Source organism: Corvus cornix, chromosome 2, assembly GCF_000738735.6.
Source record: "Corvus cornix cornix isolate S_Up_H32 chromosome 2, ASM73873v5, whole genome shotgun sequence".
Classification (NCBI taxonomy): Eukaryota; Metazoa; Chordata; class Aves; order Passeriformes; family Corvidae; genus Corvus; species Corvus cornix.
The window spans coordinates 53,737,981-53,757,253 of record NC_046333.1 but is presented as its reverse complement, the minus strand read 5'-3'; the positions used below and the strand labels follow the sequence as shown (position 1 = coordinate 53,757,253).

The 19,273-nt window shown below is 38.1% G+C and overlaps 1 protein-coding gene across 1 annotated transcript in view; it reads left to right on the top strand.

The window, feature by feature from the left end:
- Positions 1-19,273, top strand: part of GLCCI1 (glucocorticoid induced 1) — a 54,372-nt gene that overhangs the window by 16,755 nt on the left and 18,344 nt on the right. Inside the window, 2 exon segments of the mRNA XM_039549262.1 lie at positions 3,439-3,590; positions 11,528-11,614. Of these exon segments, the coding sequence (XP_039405196.1) occupies positions 3,439-3,590; positions 11,528-11,614 (239 nt within the window).

Sequence of the window (19,273 nt, the reverse complement as noted above, 5' to 3'; positions counted from 1 at the left end):
GTCAGAGAAATGGAAACCTTTTTTCAGTCAGTCTAGGTGGTATAACTAGAATTCTCTTTGCTCTCAACACAGCATGCAGAATCATGATTTCATGCAGTTTATTTTAGTTGATTCCTGCTGGGAGGTAGGATCATGCTGAATTTTGCCAGCTGTAGTATTCAGGTGGACCCTTGTGTCATTTTGTATAACATTAACATTCATAACTAGAATTGTGTAGCAATTTGCCCTAAATACATGCCATTAAAACTTGTGGCATTTTTTAAATAACACATAGCATCACAGGATATTCTGAGTTGAAAAGGACTCACAGGGATCATCGAGTCCCACTCTTAAGAGAACAGCCAATACAGAGATCAAATCCACAGCCTGGGCATTATTATCATCATGGTCTAATCCACCAAGCTAATCTCAGTCGTCATGAGGTATTTTGCCTTGCTGCAAGCATATGTCTTGCTTTTTTAATTTCTGGCTAACTTCCTCTGGTAATGTTATGCTGCTTAAGTGCTGTGATCTTAAGTTTGCTTATGCTGGAGGTAGAATTGGTTTTCATATGAGATGTCTCACTTTTCACTGAGGAAGACAGCAGAATCCTTTGACTTACCACTGCAGTAAAATCCATTCATATGCTTGAGATGTTGTCAGATGAGTTTTAGTCTGAAACTTGGATAAAATCAAGTCTGTAATTTTAGAGATTTCTTTGTTTTGTTGAAGCCTTTCTGAATGCTGAAGTCTGTTGGCTATCTTCAGGAGCTGTTGAAGCACTTCAGCTACTTCGATTCTCTGAGGAAACTGGAACATGAGGTTTCCAACCAGAGAAAGTGATTTGGGCTGGAGAAGGATATTCATGACAGCATCAGCATTCCATTGATAATGAAAATTTGAGGAGAAGTGTTATGTAGTAGCTCCCTAGAGTAGTGGGAAGCCAGACTTAGGAGGTGAGAAAAGCAAGATTAAGAAATAAACTCTGAGAGCAGTTCTAGTATTTAGAAAACAATTTAAGCTGACCTGATCTGCCACTGTTGGGGTCCAGTACAGTGATGCTCTCCAGGGCATCCCATCATCTCTGAATACATTACTGTACAAGACACCTTGTCAGATGATAATTTGCAAAAGTTCCTTCAAATGTCGTGCTTATAGATCCCGTCTCCTTTATTTTTTATGATCTAATGATATATCATGAAAGATGAGGAGCCAAAACTGTTACTGAACAGACCACAGTGCTGCTGCTGTTCTAGCGCTCCTGGCGGTTTCTGCCCATTATGTTGTGGCAACTTTGCTGTAATGGGGAAAACCATGTGTTTATGACTTTGGGGGGATGCACTTTTCTTTATGTTTAACTCAGTGAATTGCTTTCACACCTCTGTGCATGCCATCTCAAAGGAGATGGAAGGAGCACAGACAACGGTGGAATAGGGATGGCATTACATTTTTGTTAACGTGAATTGATTTGTGCAGTTCAGAAGTGGTTTGTTTCCTGTAATTCAGAGTAATATTGATGAATATTAGGGACTTTGGAAATCACATCTTGAACATTTTCTTCTCTTGGCTTCAGGGCTTGACAGTGTCTTGCAGTCCACTTCCAAAATGACCATGGAGAAATAAAACTAGTAATTTTTGGTGGTGTTGTTTCTCTTCAGTTTTAATGGCATTAGTATAGTTACTAATGTTGGGATTCGTTGTCTTTCTTCTGGATGTAGAACACGTCACAGACCGTAGCTAATTCTCTGGTTGTGTATATTTTGTTGTCTTTTAGGCTTGTGTTTTCTTGGGTTTAGTCCTTATTTCCTCATCTTCAAACATAATTTTGTGCATTGTCTTTGACTTGTTTTAAAAGGTGTTTTTTGAGAAACTTTCAGAACTTGGGCTACCTGAAACAGTAGCATAGTGCCATAGCATGACAGGGAAGGTTGGAAGAATTCTTTGTAGCTGTGTACCCATTAGGTACACTTGTGTTTCAGCACAAATGTAAACACTCGTTTCATTTTTAAAATTTGTCATCTTTATTTTGGATTTCAGACTTCTTTACTTTTAATGGTTCAGGGATCTTTCTTAAAATGCCAGTTTGTCACAATGGGAATCCTATAAGAATAGATCTGTTTGAAATGGTAGGGGTTTGATTTATAGATAAGGCAGTCAAAGCAATTATAGTGTGAGGCAGTATGATGTATTACATCATGTCAAATTCACAGCATTACTTAAAAGTCTTCACCTAAAATTTGTACCTAATGCAGTGTTTCAGCAGATCTATATTTCTATAAAATGGTCTGTTTTAACATTGTCTTCATATATGATGCTGTAACCATGCTGTATTAGTGCAAGCTACACCCTAATTGTGCTGAACGCTATATATCACATTGATGGTGGACCCTGCCTTTTGAGATCCATCAGTTCTAGGTGATACACAAATAGAAAATGGTTGTGAAGGTCAGTGGCCTTGTTTGGAGTCAGAAGTGTGCCAGCAGATCTGCTCTCACATTCTGAGCAGTGAGTAGGCTTTTGGTGGGTCAGATCAGTGCATATCACGTGACTAATTTGGAAGGTATCTCACCTGCGAATTTCTTTTAGTAGGGGTGAGCAAAACAGACAGTAGTTGCCATGTAGGGCTTAGGTTGGCTGAGGTGGAGTCTAGACGATGAGTATATAAAGTAATTTTTGCCTAAAGGACAAAGCAAGACAATCTAGAGAGTGTGCTGTAAAACTCTTGTTCTTTCCCACATCAGTCTCGTGAATCACCCTGCACTTTGCTCTCCAAATGAAATACAAGAAAAAGTGTTCCATGATCTGGGTGTATGGAGAGAGAAGTACAGGGAGGAGTCAAGGATTGCAGGCAAAATGAGGAGTGAAAACAAGCAAGGCAGCTGCTCTGACCTGAGCTCTTTCAGAGGGAAAGACACAGACACACTCTAAGCTTGCTAAGGCCTGTAGCAGGATCTTGTAAATAATACGGAATTGATTTAAATTATGAAATAATATGGAAAAGAGAATAAATTGGATAGGGATTTTCTTGATAACCACTATTTTTCTCATTATTTGTATTGTAGTATCTAGAAAGCTAAGCAAGCTGACTTAAAGAGTGCTATACTGTGCTATATTTTCTATTTCTGCGTGTCTGGCTTTCCTGAGTTGCATCATCACTGTATTTAAATTTGCTTGATGTTTTTTGCTGATGAAAATACATAGCATAAGTGGCCCAGTTCTTCGCAGATATGAACGCCTGAAGCATTGTGGGGGTTTTGTGACTGTTAAATTTTCCCTTTTCTATTTGTTTTTCTCCTTTGTCTGATGTTATTTGCTTTGATGTGATGGCATTCTTTTCAGCTTGGCATTTAGACAAAGCTTTCTGATATGTTTTTGCCATTGTGTGTCATAGCTAGCTTTTAACATTTCACATCAAATTTAGCCTGACTTTTTTGTTGGTTTTGTTCTGGTTTTCTACAGTGGACAGGCCAAAATCCCAGCAAATCAGAACTTCTGGTACCATAAGGCGAACTTCTTCTTTGGACACAATAACAGGACCTTACCTCACAGGACAGTGGCCACGTGATCCCCATGTACACTACCCTTCATGTATGAAAGATAAATCTACTCAGGTAAAAGCTGTAAAACAAGACAACAGAGATGTTTCATATAACTGTCTACTCAATTTAATTCTGAAGAAATGTGGATTCACTTAATTTTATTATAAATATGAAACCCTAAAATAGGTTGCAATAGTCTTTTTTTAATCGGTGCTAATGCAGTAACGTGGTATGCAACGATAATATTTTTATGCTTTTAGAAAACAGTTTGTTAAAAATAATTTTCTCAGTGTGGGCAGATCTGTTGAGGCTGATCAATCTCAGCCTTGTATCTGGTTTATTTTGAAGCTGCTATATGCAAAATTGTGCTGAATGTTATTTAAGAAAGAGTCCCTATAGCAGTGGCTGACAAACTAAAGATTTTACTAAGTCATGGTAATAAATCTGTTGGTCTCAAAAAGTGTGTTTGTGTGTATGCATGGGGGTGAGGGAAGGCTACTGAGGTTATTGGTGGCCTGATACTCTTGTCATAGCCTTGGATTCTCTTCAGAGCTCTGTCTTTGGTAGGAGCCTATGGCAGGTAGGCTGCTGGGGCATTCTGCTGCTCCAGTGCTCTTTGGCTAGAAATGTGAATGTTCTTTCTTGCCTGCTTCCTCCTCCTGCTGGAGCTTGTTGCCCCCAAAGATGATGAAAAATACATAATTCTAACCAGCCTACAATTATTATCAAAGGAGCTGCATTCTTGTTTTTTCAGTAGTGCTTTTGGGGTTTGGAATAAGCCATTTGAGTTTGACTTCCAAACTAAATTGGAAACTAGAAGAAACTAGCTCTCTTCAGTTATGTTTTCAATCTAACAGGCAGTGTAGGTGTAGTTGTTAAATCAGTTGCTTATCTCTTGTGCCATGATTCTGATCCATAGTTATCATGGGTCTTGAAATAGATTCTATGGTTCTAGTCTTTTGTGTAATACTGAGTTTCTCAGGACAAGTTAGAATGTATGTAGAAGTTTCCTCATCTCTAAAATATGCTGTCTTGCAATGCAGGAAGCTCTTTGATGGGGTAAAGATAAGCATAGAACGCTCAGAAAAGAAAAAAAAATGGGTCTGTATGTTTCAGAAATCTCATTTAATGAATTTGAGAAACTGATGATTAAAATGTTCCAAGAAAAATTTTAGAAACTTTGGTGAGGACCCTTTGGAAAAACCTGTCTTCATGTCCTGCTTATTTTGGAACCAGACAGTTAGTTTTAGCAAAAAAGCAGCAGTCATATTTACTGTCACAAAAGGATCTACCTAAAAAGCCCTTAATCCTGGATTTATTTTCAAGGTGCCTTCCTTTCACAATACTGTGCCTTTAAAGTCTTTCTGTTTTGAAAATAAAATTTCCATTCAGGAGATTTTCAGTAGCATGCTTTGTACTTACTTTATTTCTCAACCGCTCTCTTAAAATATATATCCATATCAATCTTTACAAATACTCTTATGAATAGAAAATTTAGAATATTTAAACATTCACAAACAAACCTTTTCACTAGTTACAGAAAAGATAAACAAAGTGTTCTATAAATATTTGAGCTCCAAGTATTTGGCAGTAAAATTGCTTTCCTAGTGAGCTCAAGTAAGTGTTCAGGTTATGTGAACTGTTGGCTGCCTCCTTTTGCCTCATTCAGAAACTAAAAATGAAGTTTTACCTTTTCAGCATAATCAGGTATAACAGAGAGGAAAAGCATACTGCTGTCATTACAAAATCAAGTATTATTTCAAAGGGGTAGGAACAGTGAGATCTCAGGGTTTGGATTTGTGGCTATCTCCTAGTAAAGAATTATATTAGCTGTCTTTTTTTCCAAGTTACGCCAAACTCAAGCGTTTATCAGTGCTTAAGCTGAGTCACTCCTTGGGACTATGAATATGTAAAATGTAACAAGCATATTGATTTCCTCAGTGATTTCCAGTTTGAGGGGTTTTTTTGTTTGGTGGGGTTTTTTTTCCCAAATAAAATGCTCACTAGGAAGGCTTTAAGATGATCATAAAACATTGTCTTATGTTTTAGTGTGTGTCTGGGTTTTTGTTGTTTGAGCTCTGTGTAGTTTGAAGTATATCTAATTTTGAGAACTAAGGATGAGTTCCAAGTTGTTGATAGGGTGCATGCATCGCAAATTAGGTTAAATAAAAAGAAGATAATGAAAATCAATAAACCATTCTTCTGTACGAGCATGTTTCATTGGAGAGTAAATTATCTCTTGTTTTACTTATAAATTCATGAACAATGCTGTCAGTATAACTTACATGGTAGGTGGAATAATTATTTCTCTTTCAAGGGTATGTTTTGTTCCTAATTAAACATTAGTCTAAAATCCAGATTTTGTGGAGTTTTGTTCAGGTTGTAATTATGGCTGTTCCAAATTTCTTAGACTTTTTGTTTTTAAAGAAAGAGAGACAGTTTCTGGTCTTCATGGTGATCAGATGAACGTTTAATGAGTTTTATTCCAAGTTCTTGTTTCCGCTTAAATTCTTTCAACCTGTATAACGCTCATGAGTAAAATGTTTCTTCATAAGAATAGATGGGAGGGAGCAGAATTTTGTTTGGTTTAGTTTCTGTCACGTCTTGGAGAATAGGACTACGGTTCATATTTCTGTGTCCCTCTTACTTGCCTCAAGTGATTTGACTGAAAATACAGAAGAGAAGTGAGGTGGTTATGTTTGCTTTTGGAAAAATACACTGTAACACTGCATTGTGGTATTGGTACAAATCAGTATTTCTCAGAATTCTGTGTGTATGTTCATGCGTGTGTGTGTGCATCTGCATACAACTAGCTGATCTTTAAGGAGCAGCACGTTTTGGATAATCAGAGGTATGCAATTTTATTTAGTCATGCTTTAGTATTTCAGAAATGCAGGTAAACTTCCTGTTGTAGGAAGTTACATTTGTTGATGTACTTCGTGATTCCCTTTCCTGAGTTCCTTCATTGTCCTACCTTCCTCTCCTTTTTTAAAATCTGAACTTTTCATTAAGGCCATTTAAAACTCAGTATAACTTCTTTCCCCATTTTTTCTGTCTCTTTTGGAGCACTGATGGAACAATTTTGTACATCACTTCTTTATGCTTCATCGTTTAAGTATTTCCCCCTTCATAGTGTAAAGAACAACTAGATATAGAAATGGCTGTGTCTAACCTTGGAATCTTCAGAAACCTTTTGATAATTGTCAGAGTTGATAAATATAATTATTTGGCAGTAGCTAAGTAATTAAAAAGATATTTCTAAAATTAAAAAAGAGAGATTAAAAAGAAACATGGTGTTAATGTCATAACAAAAATATTGCCAGTTAATCTGTGTAATCTTTCTCTATCTAAATAATACAAAGAAACAAACAAATGGCCAAGTGGCATATTTATTATCCAGTAATTTCCAATTGATGACTGAGGCATATCCAGCAATCCAACTGGAATCCAGTTTTTCTCATTGTATATGGCAATTAGGTATTGCACAAATGAAATGAAAGAAAGTTGGCAAAACACCTTTGAGAATTTTTACTTCTCTCTAACCTAAAGAACAGTGCAGAGTTACTAGGCTGGAATGCTTGGCTAAAATACGTTTTTCTTGTGGATAGGTCAAGGCTTTAATGTAGTTAGCTCTCGTTAGGCACGTTTTGTTTTCTTCTGGGTAGATTTTTTTTTTTTTGCTCTAAAGTTAACAGTCATAAATGAAGAGGATCAATTCCATGAAGCTTTTTTATTGGTCTGTTAGTTGTCATTGATTTTATGGGATATTTTAATGATGTACACTGGCAGAAAGAACAGGGAATAAGATGTGTCATAGAACTATGAGTTTGTCCTTCGAACCTTACTTAACCTGGTAACATATGTTTAAGAGTCATAATTTGATGTTTAAGAGTCATCATCTATAAAATTGACTTCTAACTGCTTTGGCAATTTCTTTTTGTGAAGTTTCTAGAAGGCCTTCGAATGCTTTAGAAATACCTGAAAACCCATCAGTTCTTACGTACTAGTGCTGCTGTTGGGTTTCTTTAAAACGTGGAAGTTCTTCAAAAACACATTGCTTCCCCTGTAAAGCGTGGACATACATAGGTATTCCAGAATGCAGGCTGGATGTAGTAGTTGGAGTGAAGGGCTGGCAATAAATGTGAGATACTTAAAGTAATACAGTCTTATTTTAGGTTTAGGTAGGTTGGTATGCTATGCAGTCATTCTGATATAAGTGGAAAGAATGTAGGTGTATGTCCCTGGCATGGGTGGAAAAGCAAGGCAGGATTACCAAACGTGTTGGAAAAAGTGCTGATCTCCACAAGGTTGGTGAGTAACAATGGTGGTTATGGTTTACATGAAGACTGAAGAGAGCAAACAGATGTGGCATTCTGAGCATGTCCTGTCCCATATGTCAACTGAAATGGAACATAAACCTTCACATCTTGAAAACAAAGGATCCATGTTTTGTAGGTGCAGCATGCGTTATCTAATGTTTTCAAGGTTCTTCCCCTAAAATCTTAGCAGGACTAATCCTTCTTCATGAAGTTCAGTGCATCACTTCTGTGATGCTCTAAATTTCTTTCTGCTCTGAAATGTTACTAGTTTCACATTTGGTGCCTGACCTCTCTTACTGTTAGAGGTACTCTTTCTCTCTGACTTGAGGTGCAGCAGCTGTGGTTTTGTTTATTGTGATTCAGATTTTTTTCTTCTGATACAATTCTGAATTATGGTTTGACTTTAATTTTTTTTTCATATGTTTAACACTTGAGAAGTACACTTGCAGCTTCCATTGATTAGCCTCTTTTGTGGAAGTCGTAAATAATTTTCATGAAATGTGACAGATTGTGGATGCTACACATCCATCAATATTTGTGGTCTAAATGACAGCATTTAAGTGAGATACGAGGTGGTCAAACATAAGCTAAACTTAGAAAAGCAGAATTTCTGTTTGACTGCAACTAGTCTGGGGTGTTTCTGTTTGTTTTTTGAAAGTTTTTGCTTGAATACAAGGATTTGATGTTACAAACCCAAAACTATTCTTCATATAATGTGGATTACAATATATTATAAGCAGCAATTTCTGTGGTTTGAAGAAGACTACCTTGCTATAATATTGTAGTAACTGCTTATGTTGTATTATTTTTGTAAAGCTTTTTCTTTTTTAAATCTGCCTCTAAGTAGCACATTAATATAATGTTGTCCAACTTCAGTATTGTGCTAGGAACATCATACAGTGCTCGTAATCTAATACTGTAGGTAAAATTTGGGGTCACAGATAGTGTGCCCCTTGTATACTGTGTATATTTTGAAGGATTGTATCTTGACTCAGTTCACCAGGGGCTGAAAGCACCCATGTAGTCCTTGTCTCCAGGGAGATGCTATTTGAGTGGAAGAGAATGTCAAAGCGTACTTGAACAAGTACAAAATTTAGGATTAAGTGAATAGATATTTTCTGATTTTTATTTTTGATTTCTGAATAAATCCTCTGCAATATAAGGATTCCCATCTCTCTCTCCTAACAGTCGGTGTTGTTGATGAACTTCAGGGGTTGATTTTAGTTTGCTTTTTGTCCTTGCTATCTGGATCAGTATCTGTGTTTACTAAAAATACTATCAAGCTCATGTATTCTATATATTTGTTTTGTTTTTTAACAGTGTACTTCTCTTCATTGAGAAAGTCACTTGGCTTTTTACATTCTTGGTATCTTTTCAGTTTATTAAGCTGTAGTTGAAAGGATATGAGCTTATAGTGATCCCTGCTACACCCTCCTGCACTACCAGTAAGTATTTAAACTGCCAAACTGCCTGCTTCTGCATCATCCTGGTGTTCCCCAAATTGTGGAGCAGTGCTGTATTCAGAAAACACTCTTGAAAGATAAATTTTCTGAGAATTCCCTTTGTGATGCTGTTGTTGTGTGAGGGTGTGGCACTATATCCCAGCTGTACTTGGGATATAGTAAAATACTGTAAGAGCAATTTAAACTGGAAAGTAAATTGTAACAGATTGTGAAAGCCCGTGATTTTGAAAAAGTAAAAAATTTTCCTCATTTTCTCTAGTTCAGTAGAAATCTGCAAGCCACTTCAGTGTTTAAAAAAAACCATCATTTAAACCCAACAGAATGTCTTTCACACAAATTCCAGAGAAGATGGTAAGTACCTGATCTGCAAAAACAAGTAATTATTTAGAATGTGGCTCTGTTAAAATGCAGAGCAGGCAGATGCACACACAGGTGGCACATGCATGTTGGCAGAGGCTCTGCTTTGGGTCAGGAGAGTTAAGCATTGCCTGGCTGAGGGACTGCCTTGTCTTTCACGTAGTTTTAAGTATCTGTTTTAACTTTTCACATTTGATTTTATTATTTTTTTCATAACCGCATTATCTTCTGGTTTCTTCCCCAGACCCAAACAGAAATGGGTATTACGTGACGGAGTCAAGTAATAAATACACAGAACTCTTAATTTTTAATATAAGAACTTGTTTTTTCTGGGAGCATGCAGGAAAAACTTCAGGACTGTTTTTTTTCCGTTTTGCTTTCTAGTCGCCCACACGGCTTGCTGGGCCTTTGGCTGAAGTATTACTGGTGGTGTAAAAATAGCAGAGAAAAAGCCCCACCAAAACCATGGAAAGTGCAGGGCTGGCAGAAAACACAAGAGGGTTGAGTAGGCCTGTGCACACAGAGACTGAGTACATTAAATATTAGCACTGATGAGTTAGGCGCTGGGCTGTAGGCTGTGTAATGCTGTGGCGGTGTGGTGGTTATGAAGGTGCAGCCCATGCTCTAAAATGCAGTTCTGTGCTTGATGGTGCCATTCCTGGCCTGGTTTAGCTGGAGGGGCCTGGTCTGGGGGCTGCTCTCGGCTCCCTTTGCAGGGCAGCGAGGAGCTGTTGGTTTTATGGTGTTCTCCAAGGTGGTGCCCAGGCTCCTTCCTCAGCCAAACAGAATCTGTGTTATCCGTGTGGGTACTACAGAAGTTTCTAGATCCTAGATAGGAAGCAAGAGTAAGGAAAGCTGTGGAGGATCAGGGTTTCCATGCCTGAGAACACGTCCCACAGGGATGTGGATCCCAGATCCTATTTGTCCTGCCGGCTGGGGTTCTGTCTCCCTAGAAGTCTCAGCAGTGGCCCCCTCCCTTAAAAACCCCATGGACAAATTGTTGTTTTCAGTGGTACGGTTTTATTTCTTTTGGACTTACTGTGAAAGATTCAGCTGATACCAGTAGAAGCTGTTGGGGAAAAAAGCCCCCAACATAAACAGCTTTATATTTATGTGCCTGTAGCCCTGTGTTTTATATAGTTGATATCCCAAACTCTTCCTGAATTTTAGATATTTCCATTGTTCCTGTGACTCTCTTGGTCAGGAATTCTGGTGGATAACCTCAATTTTCATAATAGCCTTGTGGCGAATAAGCATAGTAGTTGAGAGTTTGGGCTTTCAGATGTTTCTCAGTCTTTGGGGTTTAACTTTAGCTCCTGCATCTGAGGACAGTCCCCAAACATCTTGGCTTTGAGATATGGCTGAAAAAGGCCTGCATGTTACGGTACTGCTCATGTAAGTTGGTGCCAAAAATAATAAAAGGTGTATCAAACTCTATCAAGTCAGAGTTAGCAAGAAGGGATTGGTTGTGTGGTCCAGTGGTTGAGGAAGACAGGTGAGAGAAGTGAATCCTGGCTTGAGGTTGTTGTACAGTTTTTTTAATCTTGTGTTTTCTAAACTGTCTGCTGAGTGAAACATAGACATGGATACCAAGGCACCGGGTGGGACCAGCCAGGTGAGGTTTTTGTCAGGCCTCTGATTCCTTCTTCAGTAATGTGCATTGTTCTTGTGCTTTGTAAATGCAAGTTTACAAAGCTTTGGTTTTCTGTATTGCTTTTTATTTGTTGAGACTATTAGTGCTGCATATCAGATTCTGAGATTTATTCACGTAACTCTGACACTGCCTAAAGAGTAAAGCAGTAATTTATGCCAAAAGTTCGTCTTACCTGGAGAATTCAGTACAGTGCATTTTTTTTTCCCCCCCTTCTAGACACCCAGTTGTTGGGCTGAAGAGGGAGCAGAAAAGAGATCACATCAGCGCTCAGCATCGTGGGGAAGTGCTGATCAGCTGAAAGAGGTGAGAAGTTTTACACAGTGGAGCCTTTCAAATTTTGATAAGCCCAAGATATTTTTTAAACCCTTGCTGTAGTCATGGAATCTGCACCCTTTCCCTCTCCTCTTTTGCTTTTGAAACAGGTTTTACCTCCAATCTAAGAGTTGTTTGAAGAGTGATTGTTATTTTATGCTTGTTGGACTTCCTCCCTGCATACTATGAAGCATTGGCTGTGAAAGACTGGCCAGAGTGAGCATTGAGGAACCAGCTTCTTGTTGCTCGCTTTCTGTTCAGTGTTACCTTAGTTAGCTCTCTGATCTTTAATGCTGCTCTCCTGAAAGAGGCAAAGTGTCAGGTGGTGTGTTAACATATTCTTGTTTAGAAATTTTGTTCAAATTTTAGGTTGGAGATCGAGAGGACACCACTTTCACAAAAAGGTGTTGATACAGTAATGGTATGAGTACTTGAAATGCTCTTTAGTCAAAAATATTTTGCTGTAGACTATAATTGCAACTAGAAAGAACCTTCCAAAAGTGAAGTGGATTTGCATCATGAGAAAGTAGATACAGTAAAATGGTCTCCAGCTCAGCTGAAATGACAGTATCTCAGTTTTTGTCCCAGTAACCTCCATTTTGTCCAGAGTTTGAGTAACTAAATCTATCCAGAACCTAATAAGGGGCTACATTCAGCCTCATGCCGCTGTCAGGAAGGGTGTAGCCTCTCTTCTTCTTCTGCACTTTCTTAAAAAAAAAAAAATCCTGCAGCATGTTCCCGTGAGGTGTAACTTTCCCTCATACTCTGGGCTTTTTGCATGTTCTTTCCTGACTCTCTGTTGAATAGGACATTCAAAAATGAGAAGAAATGTATAGGTTATCTTAGGAGAAGAAGTTAGAGGCAGTATATATTCCTCTTCTGGACAGACATTGATAGAGTAATTATCAAAAGGAGTAATGCAAGTTTAATTACTCAAATTTTAAAATCACATTTGACAAATACGGAATAATCTTGCAATCCACTGGTGGCAATAGCCTCATTTTTAAAGATGAGGACCTGGGCCAAAGGGAGGTTGATCCAAAGAGGTTTTTCTGTTCCCATCTCACTCAGTACCTCTTATGAAACCTTGATGTGTTGGAACATGGGCCTTCAGTTGCCTGGATGACTTCATCTGCAGCTGTGAGGAAGCATTCAGAATCACAGATTAAGTGATCAGAAATTAGTGCAGAAGGAGTTTTGTGTCAGAGAAGTTTTGGCTTAAACCTTACCTACCAGCACAAAGAAATTATAATACAGACAGGAGGAGCATCTGTTTTTCTAGGATAATGTTTCCTTGCTTTTACTGAGAGACTATCCTTCGTATTCTGGCAGTTCCCTATCAACTTTTGCAACAGGCAGCTGTACTTCACCACAGGCCTGTGGCTGTCAGTGATAGTGAAACCTTCAGCATATAAGCAAGTCTCTGCTATTTGATAACAGTGATCCATTGTGCTGGGTTGCCACCCTCTTGGTGTACTGACCACACGAGAAAGATAAGAAATGTGTGGCCAATGTGTTTCACAGTTCCTTTTTCGACAGAATGCATTGGACAAAATAGGTTCTGTGGAAGGGAGTTGTTTCTATCCAAACTTTGCAATGGTTGTTCGCCCCAAAACCGCCCTTGTCTTCTTCAGCTTACAGTTCTTCCCCTTCCTCTGTTTTCCTTTCTCAAGCTACTCAGGACAGTTTTCTTACCTTTTATAGTTCCTTGGATTCATAACCCAGTGTCATTCTGCATGCATCATCCAGCACTCGTCATCTACCCTCTTAGAGCTCTTACTCTGTTACCTTCCAGCTCCTTGTCAGTTCTGGCTCTCCATTGTTTGGCTTCTATTTTATCCCTTTCTTTTTCCTTTCCCTCACGTGTCAGCCTGTGTGTGGTGGGTGTTAAGTGTTTGTTCAATACCAAGAGTATCTGTGCACTCACTTTTTTTGTGCCACAGTAATCTGCAGTTCCTGGAAGGAGGAATTCTCTGGGGTGGTTCTATTCAAAGTGTGAAGCCCACGAGAGGCAGAATTGTTAACAAATGCAGCTGCCAGTTCCAGATATCTTTCTTGAACATGTGCAAACTGAAATTTTTGCCAAAGCTTCACCAAATGTAAAGATTCTTCCAAGGGACTAGAAGAGCACATTTGCAGCATAAAGGACCCCCAGGCAAATGTTTGGCTTTTTCATCCAAAACAGTGGAAAACAGAACTATACAGGTAAAAAGCTAAAGTAATGTGTTTTGGCACATAAAATGGTAAAATCTCTTCCACCCCCCTTTCATTTTAAATCACATTCTTAAACAACTGTAACACTTGTACTGAAGTCTGATGGGGAGGAGATAGAAGATCAGAATGTTGCGTGGTAGATATTTGACAAAACTATGGGCAGCTGAAAGCAAGAGCTTAAGTAATGGAAATGAAAATACCACCTTCTCCTGGGCAATTGCTTTTGTTATGTGTGGTGTAGGTAACATTGTTCTGCTTAGAATTTTGAATTGTTTCCCATAGCGTTTGACAGTAAACAAGTAGATAGCTGTTTGCAGTTTCCTTGGGTTGTTTTTGCAGTTTGGATTCATGTTTTCTTGCTTCAGAAATTAATGGGATGGTTTCTAGCATGTTTTTTTTTTTTTTAATATGTTGGTTCTGTAAACTAGCTAAACACTTGTGTGATAGTTACTGGTTTTGATAAAATAAGATTGAATATGCATTTAAGTTTAAAAAAATTATTTTCTTGGTTAAATTTGAGTACTATTAAAATGAGATACATTTGTTTAATACAACTGGTAGCTCTTTTTTAAAGATCTGTATCGTAAAAACTAAGAGTGAGTGTATAGGTTTAAGATCCCAAGCAAGCAAATGAATTCAGAATTACCACTTTTAAAAAGGATTTCACTTTGGGTAGTAAAACTTACTTTGCCCTTAATTGGGATAGGTATGTGTCAGGATTAAATGTCTAGCACTGAAATAGATATATTTGCTTTCTTGTAGTGAGTCTGTTAGAAATTTAAAAGTCCCCAGCTCTCAATATAAACTTCCCTTTAATAATTTCATAAGGAAATCTGCTTTTAAAGAATTTGTTTATTCTGAAGGGCTCTACTACTTGATTTTAAGAAGTCTTAAGTGTAACTTGTCTAAGATGATGCCGGACTGCTTTAACATTATTTCAGTAGGTACATGTCTTGACTGGGAGATGAAGCTTGCTATCAGTCTTTATACTGGATACAAACCAAGTAATGGCTAAAAACACTGGTATTTTTTCCCTTTTCAACCTGAATAATTAGTTTGAAATTCTGTTGATGTTGTTCAGGGACAATTTTAGTTATAGCTTACCCTGAACTGGAATTTACCCAGAACTGGGAAAAACCCTCTATTTAAAGCAAGTAGTTTTCGCTTTGTATAGGTTTTTAAAGACATATTTCAGACAGCTGATTTTTCACTTCCCTTAAGCAGCTCTCTGTGCTATATCTGTTACACAGACAGCAACAGCCCCCCATTGGAAGGTCCCTTTTGCTCTTTCAGAGTACTTGAAAAGGACTTGGGAATAGAAGAGAATTGAATATGAGAGCTTGCATGCCTAATGGGCTTTCATATACCAATTGAAAGATTGTATTCAAAGGTTTAGGGTGAATTTCTAATGCTTGTTTTGCTTTTTGACCTACTGGTTAACTCGTTTATTAACAAACATTTCATGATTGAGGTGGAGCTCACTCATTACCAAGGAGTTTGTGGTTTGTTCAGCAGTAGGAAGTTACCATGTTGTGTAGCCTGAGCTGTAGAAATACAGCCTATTGACTGGTAAATATTAGTGAGCATTTGGAGAGGTACAGTGGGATGTGTCAGGTTCCTTCATATTCGTCTGCATCTAGGTCCCTTCAAAAGGGAAAAACTACCAAGATACTCAGATTATCCCAGTGTTGTAAAGCACTGACCTAATTTTGTTATTTCTCAGTTTAGTGCCATTAGTTATATTAGACTGCATGCATATTACAAGTGGCATAGACAAAATTAATATTATTCATTGTACAGCTTAGAGCTGGAGAAATACTTAGGAAGCAGAAAATATATTTGTAGGGGGTTTTCCTGACTTGTTTAATAATCCTGGATGGTCATTTTATCTTTGACTGACAGTAAACCATTAAGACCAAATTGAAACTTTGTGCCCTGAATGACTTTGTGTAGGTTTCTGATGCACTGATCTTTGTGTTTCCTTGGTGTTCATTGTTGGTGGGGGTTTTTTATAAATTACTTTAAAATAGGTGAAGAAAAGAGTCTTTCCGCTGCATCAGCAACATTGCAGAGAACAGTCACTGGAAGAGCAAAGGCTGAAAATTCTCTTTAATTTTTTTTGAAATGTGCACAGATTTGTGCTGTGTTTTCCCCCTCCATGCAGTCACATGAGAGTACTTGCCAAATTGTGAATTAAAAGATGTACTTTGAAATTCACTACATATATGTTTACCCATCAAAATGTAGCAAAACAGTTTTCAATAACAAAGGGCATTCGAACATTGGAAGTAGCATTCAAATTGAGTTCACTCCTTTATAAATTCCTTGATTCTTGTTTTAAAATTTGTTTTACTTTCAGCTGTATCCTCTAAGAAAATAGCTGTATTATCTAAAGGAAATGTTCTGCATGTCTTCAAGTTAGGTAGGCAGGGAGAACATTTGAATTTGTTTACTTATATAATTCACATGTTATGGATCTAAGTGCACACATGCGCAAGGCTAACACTTAAATGTCTTCGACAAGTGGATGCTTTAGGATACACGTGAAATCTTTTTGGGATGATTTACATATGTTCCTTAATATGACTGTGTATGCCCCAGTCATGTTCGTGCTCAGAACTTGGGCGTGTGAGGGACGTGGTGTCCCAAACCTTTTCTGTTCTTAGCTGCTCGGTGAAAATGGAGTGTTTTGTTACTGCCCTTTGGTTTCCCCAGCATAGCACATGGTTCCTTTCCTGCCACTTCCTTGGCACTATTTTCTTTGAATAGATCTGGTCTGATGGTGGATCTTCAAGTGCCTGTTTTCCTGATACCACTCACTTGGCACCATTTTCTTCGCACAGCAGGCTCCCTAGCTCATATTAGCTGCATCAGTTGAGTGCCCAAGAGAAAGGATCTGCTGCTTCTTTGAGATAATTGGTAGAACAGGTGCCATCAAGGCATATGTTTCAGATCCTTTTTTACTCCATAAATTATATTTGTTTTGTAAGAATTAGGGTACCTCATAATTGTCTGTAGATCATTTTGCTTATGTTTGATGCTCTGATGATGCTTCTCTACCTGAGAAGAAGGTGTAGATAAACTTCAAGGAAGCTAGCACAGCTGTCTATTCCTGTTAGTAGTAGTGACTTTATTTCAGGTTGAGATAGAGAATAATTGGTAATTAAAAGACAATCTTATAGAAGAAAAAGAGCTATTGCAGTGTCAGAATTAGCTTTAGCAAGTGGTAGAACACTGTGGACTCCCCTTGGTGAAGAGCTGGAGCATCATTTAGTTCAGCGAATTTCATGTACTCATTGACACTGCACGGACAACCAGCAGGCCTCTGTCTCCCAGGTCTGCAGGATAAATAAGAAATGGCGAATTCCTTTTTATATGCCCATTGTTACTTTCTCATTTTCTTGTCGAAAGGTAACTACCACATCATGGGACAGTTAGGGTCCTGCAAGTTCAGGGCTAAGGATGTATGATCTAAGAAGGCACATCTGTTTCTTCACTGCATTGCTTGTTTGGCTTAAGTGATCGTATCAGCTCCAGATACACAGTCAAATCAACTATTTTCCCTCTTCCGTTTCTCCTCAGTGACCCAAGAAGTCTTTTCTTTGTTAGTGTCAAGAATTGACTGCCAAAATACACATACTCTTGAGGTGGCTGAGAGAACCGTAAATTCCAGGGATCCATTGATTCCTTTCACAGTATCAGAGCTTCAAGGTTTTTGGCTAGCCTAGAGACATACCAGCCTATCAACACTCTCCCATTTAGAGCTTTCACTATCCAAATTTTAGGGTGAGAGGCTATGTCCTCAAAGACTTGCAAGCTTACTTGTGACAGAAATCAGTCAGCCAAACCTCTGAGGTGGTATTGTGTAGTTATTTTTTTTCATAGTGTGCTCCTGAGGAGAACTCAAAAACCATATTTCATTTAAATTAAACAAAATAGTGTATTTAACTTTTTGATTTAGGAGGAAGTGCATGGCATCAAGGAGAGGCAGTAGAAAGGAAGGATTTATATACAGCACTCTCCTTGCTTTCTGATTATTCTTGTAGCCAGCCATCTCTGTCCACAGCTGTCTTCTGATCTGGGCATCATTTTTCTCCTCTGTTTTTAAAAGGGAAGATGAAGATTATTTCCCAGTTCTCCCCATTCTTCAGCATTCCAATGTAAGACACAGATATTTGTAATGTGTGTATATTTACCAGAGTAGTTACCTGCATGTTTTTTCCTCTATGGAGTTAGGTTTCCCAATTGCTGTTACTCCTACAGGAAGAAGGGAAAAGTTCCCAACAAACATATGTATATTTTTTAGAGGTGAAATATCTCTTCATACTCCGAAGTTTCTTGCAACATGGTGCTTGAGTTGCACCTTTTATCAAGAGCTTAGTGTCCCAGTTCTCTAAATGTAGCTCATCTGTGTAAGTAATGCAGCTGTATTAGGGCTCTGTTTTTCTGGATATATTGAACACACAGACCCTTTTGGAAGTCTTGAACTGTTTGTCTGTTGTTTAAAGATCAAAGCATTCAGCCATTTCTGAGTAGCAGTTCTCTAAATATGGGTAACGAGCTGTGGCAAGACTTGATATGAAGCCCTAAAGGTAGATTGTTCTTCTGTGAGTGCTACCAGAAGCAGCACAAAGAAAAGTTCACAGCCTGCAGCAAAGCTCCATCCAAACCTCTTCACCAAGCACTGTCATCTCTGACACTGTGAAGAGTGATGTGAAGTGATTCTCTGCCACAGAGTTGCTTTGCAAGAGTACCAGTGATATATTTAACTACTTGGAAATAACCACAGAGTGCATGTACTTGTAAGCTGTCACTCAGAAGGAGAGGTTAGTTTCCAGCTGATGTATGAATTCCATGTGCATTCATTCTCCTTACTTGCCCTCAGGTTTTTAAAAATTCTGTCTCTAGCTGAGTTAAAAATGAAATGGGGCCATGCATGGCCTTATATACCAGTGAGCTGAGCATGAGGAACAGTAGGATTTGAGCCTAAGGGAGCAAATTATCCGGTTTTAAGGAAGTGTCTGTACCTGTTGTGTGAATTTGCACATAGTCTAAACTTCTGAGACAATGTTTATAGAGGTAAGTACTCTCTTTCATGTAGAAGTTTCCCAGGAGGGATAAATAAGTAGAGGAATCCCCAAATGAAATTCTTAGGTTTCTTGTTAAGGAGCAGGTCAAATGGATAATGGCTTTAGTTGCATTTGACATTTAAAATATGTAACTTTTGATTAGACATCTTTGCAGCAGACAGTAGGAAAGATAATTCCATCTGCCTGAAGGAATTTGTGATAATTTTGCCTGCAGGGAAGTGCTATTGAATGTATTAAATAAGTACTCAAAGATGAGCAGTGCATTTTGATTGCCAGTTGTTTGTGAAGGCTCTTTACTTTTATGATGAATTACCACTAAAAAATTATGGTTTGGTTTAAGATCAAA